Below are 18013 nucleotides of genomic sequence, written 5' to 3' on the forward strand. Positions count from 1 at the left end.
GACATGGAGGTTATGTGTTACCTACTCCACTTTATATTTCACAAATAAGTTCGCCTATTATTATGAATGAGTAGTATATAAGACTATATATTTCTAAATATGTCCCAGCAGATTAAACATTATTATAAAGGATATGATGATATTCGTTTTAATATGTCACAACACTTGAAACCTCCATTATATCCGATTGATAGGACCGCCTGCAGGACAGATAGTCCCACCACTGAGAAATCACTCCTGTTTCGACATGCTCCTGTAAAAAAAATCTTGTGACCTGCTTCATGTATGTTAAAACCTCGCCCATTTTGAATCAGCTGGGAGTCCTGCATCAGACCAAAGTTTATTCGCAATAATGCAACTTAATCAGATCTGAGATCCGCGCCTAACAGCGCCTCAACGGCAGTTAGGAGGGAGTGAAAAAAAATCAACCTGCGGCCAACCGGGGCAGCAGCAGCAGCCATTCAGACCCTCCTCACCGCGGGATGTGAGTGTCTGTACAATAACGGATGACTGCTGTGACTTTGAGAGGACCCTAAATGGACAGAGTTAAGGTCGCTTTTTCTGCTGCGGTCTGAAGTTTGAGAGAAAAAGTGAACCTGCAGTAAAGTGCAGACGTTTTAAAGGAAGTTGCAAGCTACCGCGAACCAGTGTTTTACATCTCAGCGTACGTTGGGCAACAGCAGCAACGTGTGGGGGACATAATACACTTCTCCGTGTATACAAAGTAGAATGTAAATTAATTACGAGTTAAATTATTAGAAATTGCGTTGAAACAGGTGTTGGAACTATTTAAATGCAAGCCTCCGCAGTTTTGGGCGTGTCAGTGAGCAGGTAAGTGATTAACTTTGAAATGTTGACGGTTAACCTGCTTCAGATTGCGCTGCACTCACTTGCTTACGTTGGTGCCAGTTTTCGGGGAAATGTAACCTTAAAGGTGTATGTAGTGAATTACAATAATCTCAAAATAATTCACGGGCTTCCTCTGACGTTGCTATTAGCTGCATTGTAAAGCTTCCAACCGAATTTGAAACACACTTGCAGACGGGCGGGTTCTGGCTGGGGACATTTAGTGCATGAATGTGAACACTAAGGTCTGTGTGGTGTGTGTGTGTGTTGAGAGAAGCTGGTTTTGGCCCAAGGGCCAAATATTTGAAACATGTTATCAGGGCTGCATTCTCTGACATGCCGCAGCTCATCAGTCCACAGCAGCACACCTTTCTTGGGAAAGAAGCACCTACACTCCCACTCTGCAGGTTGTTGTAAAACTGCTGGACACAATTACACAAAACAGCATCTGTGTCTGTAATTAAATGAAAAGCAAGCCCAGGCTACTTGTAACTCTGTTTGCAGACTAAACTGGTTTAAGCTGTGGTGATGATGCAAACCAACATGTTTACATGTTTGTGTGAATGAACCACTTTTTTTGCAAAAGCTCCTCTCATCTCCACAGACTTTGGTCCTCTGTGTGAATCTCTTTTTGTGTGTGCTTGTGTTTGGTGCTGCAGGAGAGCTGAATTTGACATCCCTGCACCCTGCTGAATGCCTTTCAAGGCCCTGCATTAACATCACTATGGCACTGACAGATTTACTGCCGTGCTGACTTTAGCTCACTCTGCCCTTTCTGGCTATTCCTCTACTCTTTTGCTTTGTTTTCTCCTACTTGTGTTTAAGCACATTTGTCTCCACAGGTTGTTGGATTTTTCCACATGCTTTGGTATACATATTTAACCTTCTTTTCTGTATGGTCTCAGGTCCAGTGAATTGAGTGTGATATCCCTACAACCTTGTCTCTTTCAGTCCTGCTCGGCTTTGTTTCTTTGGTCTGTGCCATCCATCTCATCATGGACAGCCTGCTGAGCGGGGCCAGTAAAGGGGCCAGTGCCCTTCAGTCAGCACAGACCTCATCACGTCATAGATGCCACTCGCTGTCTTTGCCGCTGTATGAGTGACCGTTTAGGAAACAATAAAGCCTAAATTCCTCTTAGTTTGAACAAAAGAGCCATGCATCCGCCGCTGTCCCTCTGTGTCTTTTGGCTGCTGCCCCTGGCCTTGACGCTGGAAGAAGACTCGCCCCTGGATTGTGTCCCTCGCAGATCTGTGCCCTCCCATAGTGAGTGTTGCTTCCTGTCTTAATGTTAGCTTCCAATGTGTCAGCTTGTGTTGGCTCATATAGTTTGAGTAAGATTGGGTTTGCTGATGAGGAAACAGGGTTGAATCACTGGTTGTTGCCAAAGTTAATCAGTCATGTTCTGTGTCTAGGGGCCAACGCTCACCTGTTTCATGAGGAGGGAGTGTTCAACTACTCCACCATGCTGTTGAGAGAAGATCTGGACCTGCTATTGCTCGGGGCCAGGGAGGCAGTGTATGCTCTTGACCTGAAAGACATCACTAAGGAACTTGCTTCAGTAAGAGCACTGATGATAATAATGCCAGCAAATATTATGTTAGCATTACATTTTTTTATCAGAGTTTCTTGGCTTAGGGCTAAGACATTTTTAAGAGCAGTCTGTGTGTTGTGCCAAGCTCTCTGCTCTGAATGGAGCCCTAACTCAGCACATAATTAAACCAACAATTGTTACTGGAAGTTATTTGTTGATTTAAGATTGTTATACTTGTTCAGTTAAATTCGCAAGAACATTTTAATTCTCCACAGTTGTATCTTCCTAACAACTAAATCAACCCTTGTTTTTTTATAACTTTATTTTTTAGTTATTTTGCAGCTTCAGATTCATAACAGAATATAATAACCAAATACATTTTATTATGGGAAACTATTGTATTAATTCCTTGCTACCAGGCAGTTTATATACGTATGTAAATGCTGCAGGATAAAGTAATGTACATTTGCAATAATAATCATCATTCAATTATACTGAAATGGGCCATTCTGCATAATGAACACTTTAATTATATTTTGATGCTGATATTTTATTGCTTTTTGCCATACTTGCTCCTTTTCTTGCGCATAACATTTTGAATGCAGACTTTTTACTTGTTACATCTTTTATTACAATGCGGTATTGCTACCTTCACTCACGTAATACATTAGAGATTCTTCCATTTCAGTCCTGCCAATCATAAAAAAATGAACCTTGAAAAACAGAGACACTTAAAAACCACATGGTATTTTCACTCTTTCAGGTCAAATGGAAAGTGACACAACAGCAAAGAGATGAATGCAGAAACAAAGGAAAAAATCCTGAGGTGGGTCCCTTTTTAGCTTTTGCTATTTGAAATGTATTAAGCAGATGTAGTCATTGCTTTTCGATTGCCATTACAGACAGATTGCATGAACTACATCAGGATCCTGCATCAGACAGACGATAACAGGATGTATGTGTGTGGAACCAATGCTTTTGATCCTGAGTGTGATTACATGGTGAGACCTGTGCTTGCTTATCTAAATGCATACTATTAAACACTGCATATATTGTACTGTATAGTTCAATCATCACTATTCTCATCCATTTGTGCAACATAACTATAGGACTTAAAGACTGTGAGTTTCAGTGCCTCTGTGATTGTCTCTGCAGTCCTACGCAGATGGAAAGCTGACTTTAGAGAAAAAAGCAGAGGATGGCAAAGGGAAGTGTCCATTTGATCCTTTTCAGAGATATGCCTCCATCATGGTTGGTGAGTAGCAGCTATAGATTAAGTAATTGAGGATTATTGATATATATTAATAAAGCAACATTTTAAATTTGTATCTCTGTTTCCACTGTTGTGTCTTTACCAGAAAACAACTTGTTCTCGGCCACTTCAATGAACTTCCTGGGCTCTGAACCCATCCTGGTGCGCAGCTCCCCTGTTTCCATACGCACTGAGTTCAAGAGCTCCTGGCTTAATGGTAAGAAATTATCCTATCCTATATAATGTTAAGATGGCGTTCATGCAAAGGCTTTACTGTCTGAAGCATTGATTTCTTTTCCTACTGAAAACTATAAGTTAATATCTTAGTCAACAACCCTTTTTTTCCATGACTGAGACAAGACAATGACAACACTGTAACAACGTCATTCTACAGTAACTTTGACTATATTTGGCCGTGCCCTACTTAAGTTAAAGTAAACATAACCAGCAACATAGCTTGGGAGAAAGAAACAAGGTTAAACTTTGGCTGCTTGACTGATTATATATTCCACAGAGTACAATTCCCTGGCTTTAACTCAACTAAGGAGGCATACAAAACAGGATGAGGTTGAATGTAATAAGAAAAACTAAAGGGGACATTTGACACCGGCCTAAAACTAAACCAAAAAAGTAGCTGACAAAATGTACACTCCTGCTCTGAGGTGAACTGTTTCGGATAGATGTTTTCTTAGTAGCTGAGTCGTTGTAAATGTAAATGTTTTCTTCTTTCAATGCCAGAGCCCACCTTTGTTTCCATGGCTCAGATGCCGGAGAGTGATCTGAGTGAGGAGGGAGATGATGACAAGGTTTACCTGTTCTTCAGTGAGACCGCTGTGGAGTGCGACTGCTACAACAAACTGGTGGTTTCCCGCGTGGCCCGTGTGTGCAAGGTGAAAACGAGTTTAGCGTGTAGGCACTTATTATTTCTCACAGCTCCATTTCCCACAATGATCGTAACATATAATCAGCACTTCCTCAGTCCGGCCTTTCCGCTGCTTGATTGTGCTTCCAGTGTTACTTTGTTTTTCTACTTGTCAATGTGGCTTTACAAGGTTTTTTTCTGTGCTCACAGGGAGATCTTGGAGGTTTGAGGACCTTGCAGAAAAAATGGACATCCTTCCTGAAGGCCAGGATGGACTGTCCAGTGTTGGAGTCTCAGCTGCCTTATATTATCCAGGACACTTACCGCTTGTGTGACCCGCAGCAGCCCTGGAAGAACTGTTTGTTCTACGCCATCTTCACACCACAGTCGTGCGTTTGAATTAACAAACGTGTTTGTGTTCGAGGGAGCAGGGTCTCTTTCTCTTTATTGGGCTTTGGCACACCACTTGGCTCACATTTGTGTGTGTGTTTCAGGGATACATCAGACCTGTCTGCAGTGTGTGCGTACCGCGTGTCAGACATCAGCAAAGTGTTTGCGGAGGGGAAGTACAAGACCCCCGTCCCTGTAGAAACCTCTTTTGTTAAGTGGGTGATGTACAGCGGAGATGTCCCCGTCCCTCGGCCCGGAGCTGTGAGTCTGCCCAGAATTCAACGTGTGTGTGCGTGTGTTAGAAACAAAGGCAAAACTCAAAAGGCAACTCTTTTTTTTTTACAAGTGTCCCAGCAGGAAACTGATTCCTTTTGTACTCTGACCCTGTTGTTCTCTCTTTTCTCTTTCCTTCCCCTCTTCCCTCGCCAGTGCATAGACAACGAGGCTCGTAAAGCGAACATAAATCAGACTCTGGACCTCCCAGACCGGACCCTTCAATTTATCAAAGATAAGCCCCTCATGGACCAAGCTATCCAGCCAATAGGGGAGAAGCCTGTTCTGGTGCGAAGGGGAGCCACATTCACACGCATCATCGTCAACCAAGTGCAGGCCGCAGACGGAAAGAAGTACCATGTCATGTTCATAGGCACAGGTGTGTGTCTCAGTTCAGCACACAGCCACTTCCTGTCTATATTTCCCACTTTGGCTTTTGATAACATCAGTGATAAGTCTCAGGTCATACGAGTCAGTATATAAATAAAGCATGTTTCTATATTTCTATTAAAAAGAGGAAGGCACAATGCTGAAAGCAGTGAACTACGGTGACGAGATGTTCATCATAGAGGAAGTGCATCTCTTCCAGCCTCCAGTGCCAATCAAGACTCTGAAGTATTCTCATGTCACGGTAATTTGAAACTCTTTTGTTTCCCCCAAAAATGGTTTACTTCTCGAGACAATTGAATGTGTATGTTTGTTGTACATTACGGTAAAGCATCGACATCAGTGTGATCGCTGTGTTTCAGTATGATGGTTCACTGTGTACAGGGACAGCTCTATGCGGGCTCAGACTCTGGTGCAGCACAGATACCGCTGGCCACCTGTTGGAGGTCCCTATCCTGCATGGACTGTGTTCTAGCCAGAGACCCTTACTGCGGCTGGGACAAAGCTGGGGGGAAATGTGTTGTCCTTTCTGATTCGAAAAGGTAGGCAGCTGTCCCAACATGTAGCACATGCAGTGTTGATATCTATCAAAACTAAATGGCCATTCTTGTATCCTCTGCTTTAGAGAAATAATCCAAAGTGTGAAACAAGGGGATGCCTCTCTCTGCCCTGATGCTGGTGAGTTAGTGTACACTACCACTGATCCTACTGATGAGAATATTGATAGTTTGTCATTGAGAACTGGATGCCTGTATTAAGGCACGGCTAATGCAAACCAAACATCTTCCCAATAATGCAGCGTCACATTTAAAATAATTTACAGCTAAAACACAAGTTGAGTTAATCTAGAAGTCACAGTAAATGCATTGTTTATTTATTGATCATCAAAAATGTGTATGCAAAACAAAACAACTGTAATTGTTTTGCGTTTTTAGAGAGCAAATTAGTTTAAAGTATTGAATGTTTAGTGCCATACTCCTTTATTTAAAGTTTGTTTTGCAGCCCTGGTATCGTAGCAGGTGTAGCATTAACAGTTACCGATAGTACAGATGGTGTGGCCCAATCCACAAGAACAGAAACCTGAATTACTGTCAATTTAATCTCAAAATGAACAATAATCAAGGTTTATTATGGATTGGTAAATTGAAAATGCGTGTAAGTGAAGGACCTGTTTTGTTTTCAGATCTTGTGAAACCTATGAATAAGTCCTTCTGGCCCGGCGGAAACCTGAATCTCCGTTGCCTTCCTCCCTCCAACCTGGCAAAGACCAGCTGGGAACGGGACGGCCGGCCTCTGACCCCTTCAGGTCGCATTCAGCTTCTACAGGACGGACTGCTTATCCTGAACGCCACAGGGTCCGACAGTGGTCGATACCGTTGCCTGTCTGTGGAGCTCTCCAAAGCACACAAGTACACGACCACCGTGGCCGAGTACCAGGCTACAGCCCAGTCTGAGGTGGGGAATGGAGGTTCTCACCAGGCTCAAACTAAAGGCCCCTCTGTGGCAGGCCTGCAGATCGTAGTCGGGCTCCTTGTAGTTTCTCTTCTTGCCCTTTTGGCCTGGAACTTTTACAAAGGCCATCTACAGCTGCCCTGGACCTGCAAAAAGAAGAATAGAGAGCAATCCCAGGAGACCCAGGGGGGGCTGAACTCCAGAATGACCTACCAGGATGCACTAGGGCCCGCTCCGGCAGAGGGTAACCCCCTGGTGTCTGAAACAAACAACGGCAGAAATATCCTCAGTGCCGCTGAGGAGAATGAGGACCCAAAAGATTCTCTGCAGTATATTGATGACGAGATCGATAATTAAAAATGACAAGCAAATTTGTAATTTTTCCATCCTGCGCAGTTTGAGGAAATGAAAGAAAAGCGCAAACTGTTTGTTCCGGGGCAGAACTACAGGATTCATGAGTTCAGCTCTAATGTTCGAATCTCAATTTATTGGGAGTAAAAAACATTTCAAGAAGTGGAGACACCTAAAGATTCTGCAATAAGACTTTCATATGTTTTTCAGTTTTGTTTTAAAATTGTGTACATTTAAGTGTTTCAGCTTCCTACTAATTGTTGTAAATCCCTCTTATAGATTTAGCATATCTAAAACTCTTAAGATTTTCACAGGGAATGTACAATAATTGAAATTGAGCCATTTCATTTGTTACCACTAGCTGCCATAATTTTCTTTCATTGTATTAAAACTTTTCTACCTGGTTCTTGCGTTGTTCCAGTGTATCTAAATATAGCCAACAATGTTTATTAGTTTTCAACAAGACTGGGTTTGCAAAGAATGTGAAGAACAGATGTGGAAGATGCCGGAAGTTATAAATCATCTTTGTACTTTTGTGTACGTACATCTTTCTGAAGACTGACCTAGTTGCAATTGTTCAATGTCTTAACTCTAAAATTACATGTTTAAAATTGGTGTTCAAAACATTAAAAAAAAGGTGGCAGCTTGAAGAGAGTAAGAAAGGAAAAAAAACTTTAATGAGTACATTTCAGATTACGTTACAATTTACGTTTCAGACAACAGTACAGAGTAATGTAGCTCCGACAAACTGCTCTTTGTGAGAGCAACTAAAAACAATAGAAAAAGCCACATAGACTGCACAGCCTATATGATGTGGCGTCTATGCTTAAAACCCAGTGACTGGGGTCTTGGTCCGTCCCTCTTTGTGGCCTCTATCTCCTGTAGCGGTATCTCTTGAAGTGGAACCACAACTGAAAGATCCCATTGGCGAACTGACAGCGGAAACCGTGTCGATGTGAGTACTCCCACTCCCTGTTGACAATTTTAAAGGCAATGTCCTCGTATGGAGGGCCGGCGTGGAACCTTAAGATCCCAAAGTCCTTGTTGTCGGGACTGGGCTCGAGGAAGTACTGCGGGGTGGAACGCTTGTCGATCAGGTCCGGGTAGAAGATGTTGAACTTGTAACCCTGCACGATCTTGGGCGGAGGGTTGTCGAAGTCGTAATGGGTCTGGTTGTATTTGTTCCACTCGAAGCCTGTGTGGACCCTGTTGAAGAAGCGGGGTTTCCTGGGACGGTATTTGTCCGCCCACAGGTACATCTTCCCTGTGACGGGTAACTCCACGCTGAACTGGGCCTCGTCGTTGCCCATGCCCTGTTTGGCGCGGCGGATGAAGGCATCTTCTGCGCTCTCGTTGGCGTCACCTGATGGAGAAGTCAAAGAAGCAAAAATAAGTTGGGAGAAACAACACATACAACATCATTTTGTGCAGCAAAAATGGTAGGTGCTGCTACATGACTCATTTTCTGCAGGCACTAGTTTCCTGTGTCTGTAAATAATCTCATACCGGTGACTTGTAGCTGTTGGCGTGCTAAATCCAGCCTGGATGCGTCCTCCTCCGGTGTGGTGGTGTGCGATTCCAGCGGCAGCTCGGAGGAGGTGAGCAGCGTGGGACTGTAGCGGCCGGAGTCGTACTCCGCCTGGCTCTGCTGGATCAAATCCTCCTCCGTCAGCACGGCCTCCACTACCTCGCCCTCCTTCTCTTCATCCTTCTTGTCGCCCTCTTCTCCTCCTTCCTCATTTGGTTTGCCCGCACTGGAGGTTGATGGACCTGCCTCCTCCTCATCCGCTTCAGTATCTCTTTTTTTATTTCTTGTGGAGGATGAAGACTGACCAGGCTCCCTTTTTTTTTTAAACAGAAGCAAGAATTAACACAGTGTGAAGTGAAAGTTTAAGAGGATGTGTATCATGCGTTGTTCAAATATAACTTACTCATCATCGCTCCTCGCCTCCTCTTTGATGATGGGGAACAAAGGTTCACTTTCTACTCCTTGTTCCTGTTTCAGCTTGAACAGCTTCTGACGCAGAACATCCTGATGCCTCTCTCTCAATCTAGGACATACAATTGTAGTTTTAAACACAATTTTTTCCACTGTTTTTTCAGATAATGAGCCATCCATAGAACTTCTGATGAAAGTTGTAGAAATGTGTACCTTGCTCTGGCCATGTAGACTCTGACTTGCTGCAGCAGACTCTCCCAGTAACCAATATCAAGATTGGATCCTCCAGCGCGAATTTTGGTCTCAATGTTCAGATGCAGCGCCTGGAGCTGGCTGTATGTCTTTCCTTTGAACACTGTCTGGACATCAATGGTGACAGCTGTGTTGATGCCTTCACGGCGATCACCTGAGAATAATTTTTAAAAAAAGATTGCATTGAATATAAAATAAATGTGGTGGAGCAGGCTAGAAGTTGAATTATTTAGTCCTATAAAACACTGGTGAAAATGTAACTACATGCCACAGCAAAGCAGGGGAAATGACTTACCTGGTCCTTTCCCAGAGGCCTCCAGTTTTCTCAGTTTGCTGATCTCGTCCTCAGTGATGGTCGTCATGTCTCTCCAGAAGTCCACGTTCTTCCCTTGCTCCAACTCCATGTACACCTGCCAGCACAAAAACACTCAGTTATTAACAGATGGAGCTAAACTGAAGCTTCTATTAAAACATTGCATGTCCTTTTTAGGGTCAATCTGTGTGCACTAACACATTCAGTTTACACTTTGGGGGTTCATTGTTTAAACTCATCATGTTGTGTCTGTATAGGACTGTATTACGACACATTTTGTATTGAGAAATCCTTTTTCACTTAGTTAAAAGTTGCATTTAACTAAATCAGTCGGATTGGAAATGTTGTTTTTGTTTTTAAATGTCATGATTTAGCACCCCTCAGTGGCAGTTAAAGTAAAACAACAGCAGGAAAATATGTCTCAGGGACACTAAGATGAATCTGACGTCTGTAAACGTCTGGTTTTTGCCCTTTTCAAACCCCAAAATATTCAGTTTCAATAGATTTGAAATGGAGAAATGCAGGTAATATCCATATTTTGTATTATAAAAAAATCTGTCAAAAAAGAAAATGTGTCAATCAATAATAATTAGCTCTCCCCTATAAAATCTTCACATGTAATCAGACATGTTTCAACTCAACTTGTACACTTGAATAGACCAATAACCACTCACCTTAATGTCCTCCAGCAGGTCATCCATGTCGGTGACCGTTAGCCCGTTGAGAAAGGTGTAAGGCTCGTGCATCTCCACAGCGAGATCGTCATCTTCTGCACTGATGTACTTCGCCAAAAGGTCGATAGGCTTGGCTCGGCCATCTCGGATTCTGATCTTGGATCTGGACAATGAATATCATTTTCATATTAATGAACAGTTTGTAGGAGCAACTTAACTGGAAGTGTGCAAACTGAAAAAAAAAGGTTTCAAAAAAACACTCTGCAATATTAAAAAGTGATAGTATATTGTTACTCTTGTTGATGTGCACACTGACCTTAGTTTGGCCTGATGCAGATGGAAGTTGTCCTCCTGCTCAGCCCAGGTTTTGAAATGCTCGGCCTCCTTCTCTCTCTGCAGCATCTCCAGCTCTGTCTCTCTCATGGCCTTTTCTCGCTCCCGCTCCAGACGAAGCTGCTTTACCTGCATACACAAAGTTTGTATAATTAAGAAAACGGCTGATATTCAAAACTCAAAAATATAGTGCCACAAAATAAATACTCCACAGCTCATACCTTTTGCAGCTCTCTGCGATTCTCCTCCTGGATGCATTTGTTTCTGTCCTTAAGGTCTTTATCTCCCAGATGGCCAATGCCTTTCTTATCCAATGCCTGAGAAAAAACACAAAACTCTCAAATGATTTACAATACTCAGAGCACGGTGGACTTGAAGCTAATTTGTAATACATTTTAAAATCTCCAAAGCTTTTAAAATCTGCTGTCCAACTCACCTTCTGCCATTTGAATGTGCCCAATAAGTTGTTGTCACCAAATGGATTGTCTGCGTTGGTGTAACCCATGTACTCTTCACTCCAGCCCATCTTTTCTCTCCTTTTCTTCTCCTTTGCTTCCTTCTTTAACAGTCTCCTGGCTCTCTTCTCCTCTGGTGTCTCCAGAGCTTTCATCATCTCTGTCTGTTTTTTCTTATCCTCCTTGTCTTTGACTACACGGCCTCCACGATCAGACCCTGAGCTATCAGACGAATCAGGTGAACTGGAGCGCTGCCTCCCTCTGTCTCTTTTACCCTTGCTACTCTTACTCCTCCCTAGCTGTCTGTCTTCACTTCTCTTCTTGCGCTCTAGGTTTTTATCTCCGTCTCCTTTTCTTTCCCTGTCTCTGCTGTTGCTCCCCCTCCGTTCTCGATCTCTGTCTTGCTCTTTCATTCTTCTGTCTCTGACTGGACTCCCTCTCTCTGGACTACTCTGTCTTTTCCTCTCTCTGTCGCTGCTTCCATCATGGGAGTCAGAGCTGGACTTGGACCTTTCCCTCCTTCTCTCTCGAGATGTTCCTCTCCGGTTCTCCATTTGGTTTCTCTGCCTCCTCATTTTGGAATTGCCTGAATCAGAACTGAGACAGAAAAAGGGATTACGTATATTTTTGCCAATGGATGATCCACCAGGTGTTGGAGATAAGGATTACATGGGTTTTTGTTACTCTTGTGAATGTAGGTGGGTTGAAATGAAAGAGCAAACTAGTGTAACTTTTAAAACCTAGATCCAGATGCAATTGCAAGTTAATTGCACAATGATATCTGTATAGTGGAAGTATAATAATGTGCATGTTGATTAGCATAACTTTTTAAGGACAAATAACACAGTGGGACAAGTCATAGATTTCTTTACAGAAAATTTCCCAATTTACACATTTGTCTCAGGGGACTTCACAGACTGTACAGCATGTGACATTCTCTACCCTTAGACCCTTACAGCGCACACGGAAATTTAACGGGGGGCCACAATGGAGGGATCACTCTCCCAAGACAAGACAATATCTGTCATGTAAACAAAGATGGGCTAAGGTAAATGTATTTGCCATTTAAACAAATCATTATTGGATTAACACGGACAGTTCTTATTCTATTCACTTTTTTATTTGGTGATGCCGTCATAACAGTCTTGTCTAGAGTTGGTTGGTTTGTATGTGCGTGTAACGTTCAACAAGTGTTACGGCTCGATCATAACAGTAACGTTGGTTACCTTGATGATCGACCTCTCGACTTGCTCCTGGTCTTGTTTGGTGGTCCTAGCCTCCTGTCGCTCTCCGAGCTGCTCCTGGAGCCACCTGGACGGTACCTGTTTTGAGGCCGACGCCGACCAGGAGAGCCATCGCTGGAGTTCCTGCTGCCCGAACGTCCCCGTCCTCGTGTTGCTCTTTTTGTTTCCACAGACCGACTGCGGCCTCTCCTTCCTTCTGGTGTTTGAGACCGGCTCACTCGGGATCTGGTTCGCCGATCTCGGCTCGGGGTTTTGGACCTCGAGCGGGAGCGACGTCGTGATTTCGAACCCATCACGAACTTTCCGTCAATGCTGGGTCCGGAGTGCGCTCTGTCGCGTAAATAAGTGGTAACAAAGAAACCCGTTTGCTCTCCCTTACAGTGTCATAGTATCGACTGTTTTTGAAAAATTAAAGTAACTACATCGAGATATGTGTCTGACTCTCTCACTTACAGTAATCATAACATTGCGGTAAATTGTCTGGTTTTAAAATGATTTAAAGTGGCAGTAGGTAGCCAGCTTAACGGGGCTTTCTTTAAAATATGGCGCAGCTTTAAGACGTCATGAGTATAGTTTGAGAAAATAAAGTATAAATTAATACTATTGATTTAATTGTAGAGTCTATGTGACATGGGACATCTTGAATATATTTAACATCATATAAATAAAATATAATGTTCAAATACCGTGAGATTAAAATTAGGTCAAAGCTGCTCTTCAGAAACACAAACAACATTGACGTTTTCGTGACGTCAGTCAACTGGATGATGTAGTTGTCTTCATTCACTATCATAACAATAATTTAAAACATTATGGTTCTTGCTCAATCAATCGTCCCTGGTTCATATTTTATTCTTATAAACAAGTATTTGACCATGTCACTATGTGTCTTATTGTTTGCTTTAACGGTTAGAAGTCAAGTTTACAGATGGTGCGTGGACTACAAATCCCAGAAAACACAGGGCGCCATTGCCTGTGTGAAGGGGAGAGGAGACTCCTTTCAGAAACATTCTTCTTTACCCAGCTGTCTGTTAGGGCGATATTAACTTCATTTCTTACTGCTGCCGTTAAAACCTTGGTTTCCTCGCATTTCAGAGCAAACATTGCGTTTTCTTTTCTAATCTGGCTCCAGTGACGAGTTAAAACCTACTTGCACACTCGGTAAACTCGTCTTCAGCTGCTCCGTAAGGTACAGCTTGTTAGCTGGTTTACATTAGCCAGGAGCTACCAGTAGATTTACGGCTTATATCCGTGGCTGCGCTTCCAGGTAGATCAACTAAACAGGCGCTGCTCAGCCACAATGGTTTGGTCATTTCACCAAATCCAGGGTATTGACATTGGTGAATAATTCATCTGATTTGAGGACACATCAACGCAACCTTTTGTTTGACAGCGCAATCCGTCTGGTTTGGCCTGTTTCATTGTCTGCGAGCATCGAAAACAACCTAGTGTTTTTTTTTCTAGTGTCAGTGGGTTGTTGGCCAACTCAGCCGTGATCGTGTAAACACAACGGTCAGCTGTTGACTCCAGATTATTTCACAAGCCAGTTTTCTAGTCCGGTATGGCACAACACGACCACACTCATGTAGCTAGTTCACAGAAAGCACTCATGTTGGAGATGAAGAGCCTTCAGGAGGAGCCTGTGGAGGGATTCAAAATCACACTGGTGGACGAGGCTGATATGTACAACTGGGAAGTGGCCATTTTCGGACCACCAAACACTCATTATGAAGGGGGGTATTTTAAGGTAAGAATGCAAACTCAATGTCCACCAACGTGGAAGATTGTCTTTGTCGGATTTACCAGGTCATTAAAACATGTTCATATAACACATACAAAATACGTACAAGTACAAAATTCAAGTTAAAATGGGGAAGGAACTTTTGTTGCTAAATTATCTTTGAAAAAAAGAACAAAAAAACATGTTTTGATAACTGACATTTCTTTTTTGTTTCTAGCCCCAAGGAAGACCTGCAGCGGTTCAAACCTTTTTTAAATGATTAAGCAAAAACAACAATAAAAGCCTTTTAATAATTAATTCCTAAGTGTTTCTTCTTTTTGTTTTGTATTTAGAACCTGGAACATCTATGATTTACGAATGGATATACGCGCCATGCATTATATTGTAGTGATACTGTGCATTGTTACATTTCAATGACCTGCTGTGTATCCCTCTCAGGCTCGGATCAAGTTTCCCATTGACTACCCATACTCTCCACCTGCCTTCCGCTTCCTCACCAAAATGTGGCACCCCAACATCTATGAGGTGATGTGTGACCTGATTCTGTTTGTGACTCCATTTCATGTGCTTGATCATTTTATTTAACACCTTTCTTTTGACATCTTATAATAAAATGAGTTTATTCCCTCTGATTTTAGAATGGAGATGTGTGTATTTCTATATTGCACCCTCCAGTAGACGACCCGCAGAGCGGAGAGCTGCCTTCAGAGAGGTGGAATCCCACCCAGAATGTCCGGTTAGTCCTCTCCCCCATTATCTCTTTTAATTGTCCCTCCTTTCTTGAATCCTCCATTCTTTGTCTTCTCTCAACCACTTCACTGATTGACCTGACTCATACCTTTATCCCATGACATTTGTCTTCAGTGGAGTCTCTTCAGACGTTCAATACATGTCTTGGTTTTTAACATCACGTGTGTAATGTCATCTGTTTTTGGTCAGTGCAGACATTAGGTACCTCCATTTGTTTGTTGTGAAATATAAGTGGACTTGCACAATGTGAAGGCATTTCCACTCCACAAGTGCTTTATGGTGGATATGTGTCCGCACACTGTTCTTCCAAATAATTGATCAGGCAAAACATTTATCAAAAGCCTCTATCAGGAATTTCACCATCACTGCTTAAAAGTACATACTTAACTTAACCCCTAAAGCTCTTATTCAAGTCGCAACAAACATTAGATCAATCTTCTTTAGATAATGTGGGCTCAAATTACTACATCAGTCATTTCTGGAGGATATTTTTTGTGACTTGTCGCTCACATTTTTTTTCACTTCCAGGACAATTTTGCTGAGTGTGATCTCACTGCTGAATGAACCCAACACCTTTTCTCCAGCTAATGTGGACGCCTCTGTCATGTACCGCAAATGGAGAGACAGCAAAGGCAAGGACCGAGAATATCAAGAGATCATCAGGTAAACGAACATCCTTCATTTTAGTCTTTCACAATGCTTTTATCTCAAGAGCTGACTTAATTCCAGAGCCTTTTTGTCAAGTCTCAAGTCATATTTACATTATGTATTACTTTATTTCTTGCTCAGGAAACAGGTATTGGCAACCAAGGCAGAAGCAGAGCGTGACGGTGTGAAGGTGCCCACCACACTGGCCGAGTACTGCATCCGCACACGTGCCCCGGCCCCCGATGAAGGCTCTGACCTGTTCTATGACTATTACTATGACGACGACGATGTGGAGGGCGAGGACGGAGACTGCTGCTACGATGAAGATGACTCGGGAAACGAGGAGTCGTGACGTGCTTTTCGGCCGCATTCTCAATTTAGCTGACATACGCTACCCGTTTTTTCTGTCAGGGTTGCCAGAAATTCTCGGTCCACATTCAACCGAGAAAGATTTGAAGCTTCCCACTTCTAAAACAATGAAAAGAGCAGTTTTCTCCTGAGCCTTTGAATTATTTTTCAGAGGCGTAAATCGATGCACCGTTGTGGAAGGGTCAGACCTGGTAGAATTTGCACCAGCACAAAAGTCACCAAGTTCTTCAGATATTATTAATCTTCATTATCACCCAAAACCTTACTTTGAGAGAATATCCCCTAATCCTATTGAGTTGTTCAGTCCCCTGTATAGTATAAAGTATTGTGGGGTTAATACCACTTTTAATAACAGCAACATTTGCACTGGTGCAACTGCAAACACTTCCAAACTTCGCTCAGCCTGTCTCTTCTCCTGCATATCTTTATTTCCCTAATTGTAAGTGATTGTTGCTCGGCAGTAGTTGGTCTCGGTGACTGACAGAAGATTGAGGACTTCAAGCAGCCTTTTTGTACCGAATGATGTACTGCTAAACCATTAAATCAAACATTTTCCAAGTTTCCCAATCTTTTCGCTTCAATGCGAGAGGATGTCACAGGGCGATGTTTCTCAAGCATGCCAGAACATCATCAGAAGCTTTTTGTCCCTTTTACCTACGGCTGTTTACCTACATCACTATCTGTTATCAGCTTGGTAAGAAGAAATACTCATGTTGACTGAGATCCCAGAGAACTCTGTATCTGGAGGACCGGCTGGCGTCGGTGGTTCAAATCCTCATGTGAACAGTTTTGGTAATAAGAAATTGATCTTTTGCTGTGTTTTTCCTGGTTACTGTTCGATGTGTTTCTGTGTCATTTTGAGTGTGGGGTTATGTTATTTGAAGTAGCTCAGATTTAAGACTCGTTTAAGAACGTTTTTCAGGGGGGAGGGAAGAACTAATTACTGATCTGAATTGTATTTCTCTTCAGGTTTTCTCTCTAAGAGGCCTGAAGGGGCCAAAGACGTAAAGCAGTGTAAAAGAGAGCCCAAAACATTTTCTGACTGTTTGGCTGCAATATTTTTGCTTGAGAATGAATTATGTGATGAAATTATTAGGTTTGATTGGCAAAAATGTAGGAGAAGTGTCTATCAAAAGGTGTTGTTGCAGTATCAGTCACATTTCTAAACATTTTCAGCCCGGGAAGTGTAAGAGAAAAAATTCTGCTGTGTTTTATTTTCGTTTCTATTCTTTGTCAGCAGAGAGTAGTTTTGATATCATTTTTAGAGTGCATGGTCTCCTCTGTGTGTATTTTTGCATCAGCAATATTGATTGTTTAATTTACTTATATTAGAATTTCATACTGAATTTCTCAGGATAATGAATTACATATTAAAAAAAAACTATACCATTTTCTTTTTTTAGGTGGTCTTCAGAATTGGTTTACAGCTTCAGCAGGAACCATAACTGATATGCACATGTAGCTGTATAGGTGATCGCCGTATTGTTTTATTCACCTGTGTTTCTTTTTTATTTTCGGCTATTTAAAAATGGAAAATAAAGATTTATTGGGAAAATGTGCATATTTTTTGCTGTATTTGGATTGGTTTTACTCAAATTAACTCTCTCAAAAGTAGTTACAAATATATATATATATATATAATATTGTATGCCAATTTTAAATCACGTAGATCTCTATGTAAACGTTCAATAATTGATGTCAAAGGGATTGGTAAAGATCTTGCTGCATTTCTCTCAAACTGAACAAATCGTCACAACAAACACCCTACTTAGCAAAGCTCGCAACATCTGGGAAATCCTGCAAAATAAAGTTCATTTTGTGATATTTTATCAGAAATGAATAAAGAAAATAGCATACCTGCAGTTAGGTTAATTTCTAGTACTACATCTATGTAAAAAATAAAAAAAATCTTTAAAACAAAGATTGATGGTGGGGATTCAAGCTGCACAA

General features: G+C 42.1%; 3 protein-coding genes across 3 annotated transcripts; 2 read left to right on the forward strand and 1 right to left on the reverse strand.

Annotated features, from left to right (window-relative positions):
* Positions 1-342: 342 nt before the first annotated feature.
* sema4e (semaphorin 4e) lies at positions 343-7749 on the forward strand. Its single transcript, XM_063886872.1, has 15 exons — positions 343-831; positions 1798-2110; positions 2260-2405; positions 3142-3204; positions 3281-3379; positions 3534-3633; positions 3737-3847; positions 4369-4520; positions 4703-4881; positions 4987-5143; positions 5312-5534; positions 5671-5786; positions 5927-6084; positions 6168-6220; positions 6726-7749. Exons 2-15 carry the CDS (start codon positions 2002-2004, stop codon positions 7349-7351), a joined length of 2292 nt encoding a protein of 763 aa, XP_063742942.1. The 5' UTR covers positions 343-831; positions 1798-2001; the 3' UTR covers positions 7352-7749.
* Positions 7750-7995: 246 nt separating this feature from the next.
* Positions 7996-13055, reverse strand: cactin. Its single transcript, XM_063886871.1, has 10 exons — positions 12538-13055; positions 11293-11908; positions 11078-11173; positions 10840-10985; positions 10524-10686; positions 9832-9946; positions 9498-9690; positions 9277-9396; positions 8852-9186; positions 7996-8708 (listed from the first exon to the last, which is right to left on the reverse strand). Exons 1-10 carry the CDS (start codon positions 12846-12848, stop codon positions 8218-8220), a joined length of 2586 nt encoding a protein of 861 aa, XP_063742941.1. The 5' UTR covers positions 12849-13055; the 3' UTR covers positions 7996-8217.
* A 466-nt stretch (positions 13056-13521) lies between these two features.
* Positions 13522-17618, forward strand: cdc34b (cell division cycle 34 homolog (S. cerevisiae) b). The gene is made up of 5 exons (XM_063886873.1): positions 13522-14302; positions 14735-14821; positions 14935-15032; positions 15575-15709; positions 15836-17618. Exons 1-5 carry the CDS (start codon positions 14117-14119, stop codon positions 16044-16046), a joined length of 717 nt encoding a protein of 238 aa, XP_063742943.1. The 5' UTR covers positions 13522-14116; the 3' UTR covers positions 16047-17618.
* The last annotated feature ends 395 nt before the right edge of the window (positions 17619-18013 follow it).

This window comes from Eleginops maclovinus, chromosome 6 (assembly GCF_036324505.1).
Source record: "Eleginops maclovinus isolate JMC-PN-2008 ecotype Puerto Natales chromosome 6, JC_Emac_rtc_rv5, whole genome shotgun sequence".
NCBI lineage: Eukaryota > Metazoa > Chordata > Actinopteri > Perciformes > Eleginopidae > Eleginops > Eleginops maclovinus.

Bases quoted from the DNA above. Each gene is read 5' to 3' on its own strand.
- sema4e (XM_063886872.1), top strand. From the start codon at position 2,002: ATGCATCCGCCGCTGTCCCTCTGTGTCTTTTGGCTGCTGCCCCTGGCC. The intron at 5,144-5,311 runs GTGAGTCTGCCC...TTCCCTCGCCAG, and splicing joins CCGTCCCTCGGCCCGGAGCT to TGCATAGACAACGAGGCTCG. The intron at 5,787-5,926 runs GTAATTTGAAAC...CACTGTGTACAG, and splicing joins TGAAGTATTCTCATGTCACG to GGACAGCTCTATGCGGGCTC.
- cactin (XM_063886871.1), bottom strand. From the start codon at position 12,848: ATGGGTTCGAAATCACGACGTCGCTCCCGCTCGAGGTCCAAAACCCCG. The intron at 10,687-10,839 runs GTCAGTGTGCAC...TTCATTGTCCAG, and splicing joins CTGCATCAGGCCAAACTAAG to ATCCAAGATCAGAATCCGAG. The intron at 9,397-9,497 runs GTACACATTTCT...TGTATGTCCTAG, and splicing joins GTCTACATGGCCAGAGCAAG to ATTGAGAGAGAGGCATCAGG.
- cdc34b (XM_063886873.1), top strand. From the start codon at position 14,117: ATGGCACAACACGACCACACTCATGTAGCTAGTTCACAGAAAGCACTC. The intron at 14,303-14,734 runs GTAAGAATGCAA...TATCCCTCTCAG, and splicing joins ATGAAGGGGGGTATTTTAAG to GCTCGGATCAAGTTTCCCAT. The intron at 15,033-15,574 runs GTTAGTCCTCTC...TTTCACTTCCAG, and splicing joins AATCCCACCCAGAATGTCCG to GACAATTTTGCTGAGTGTGA.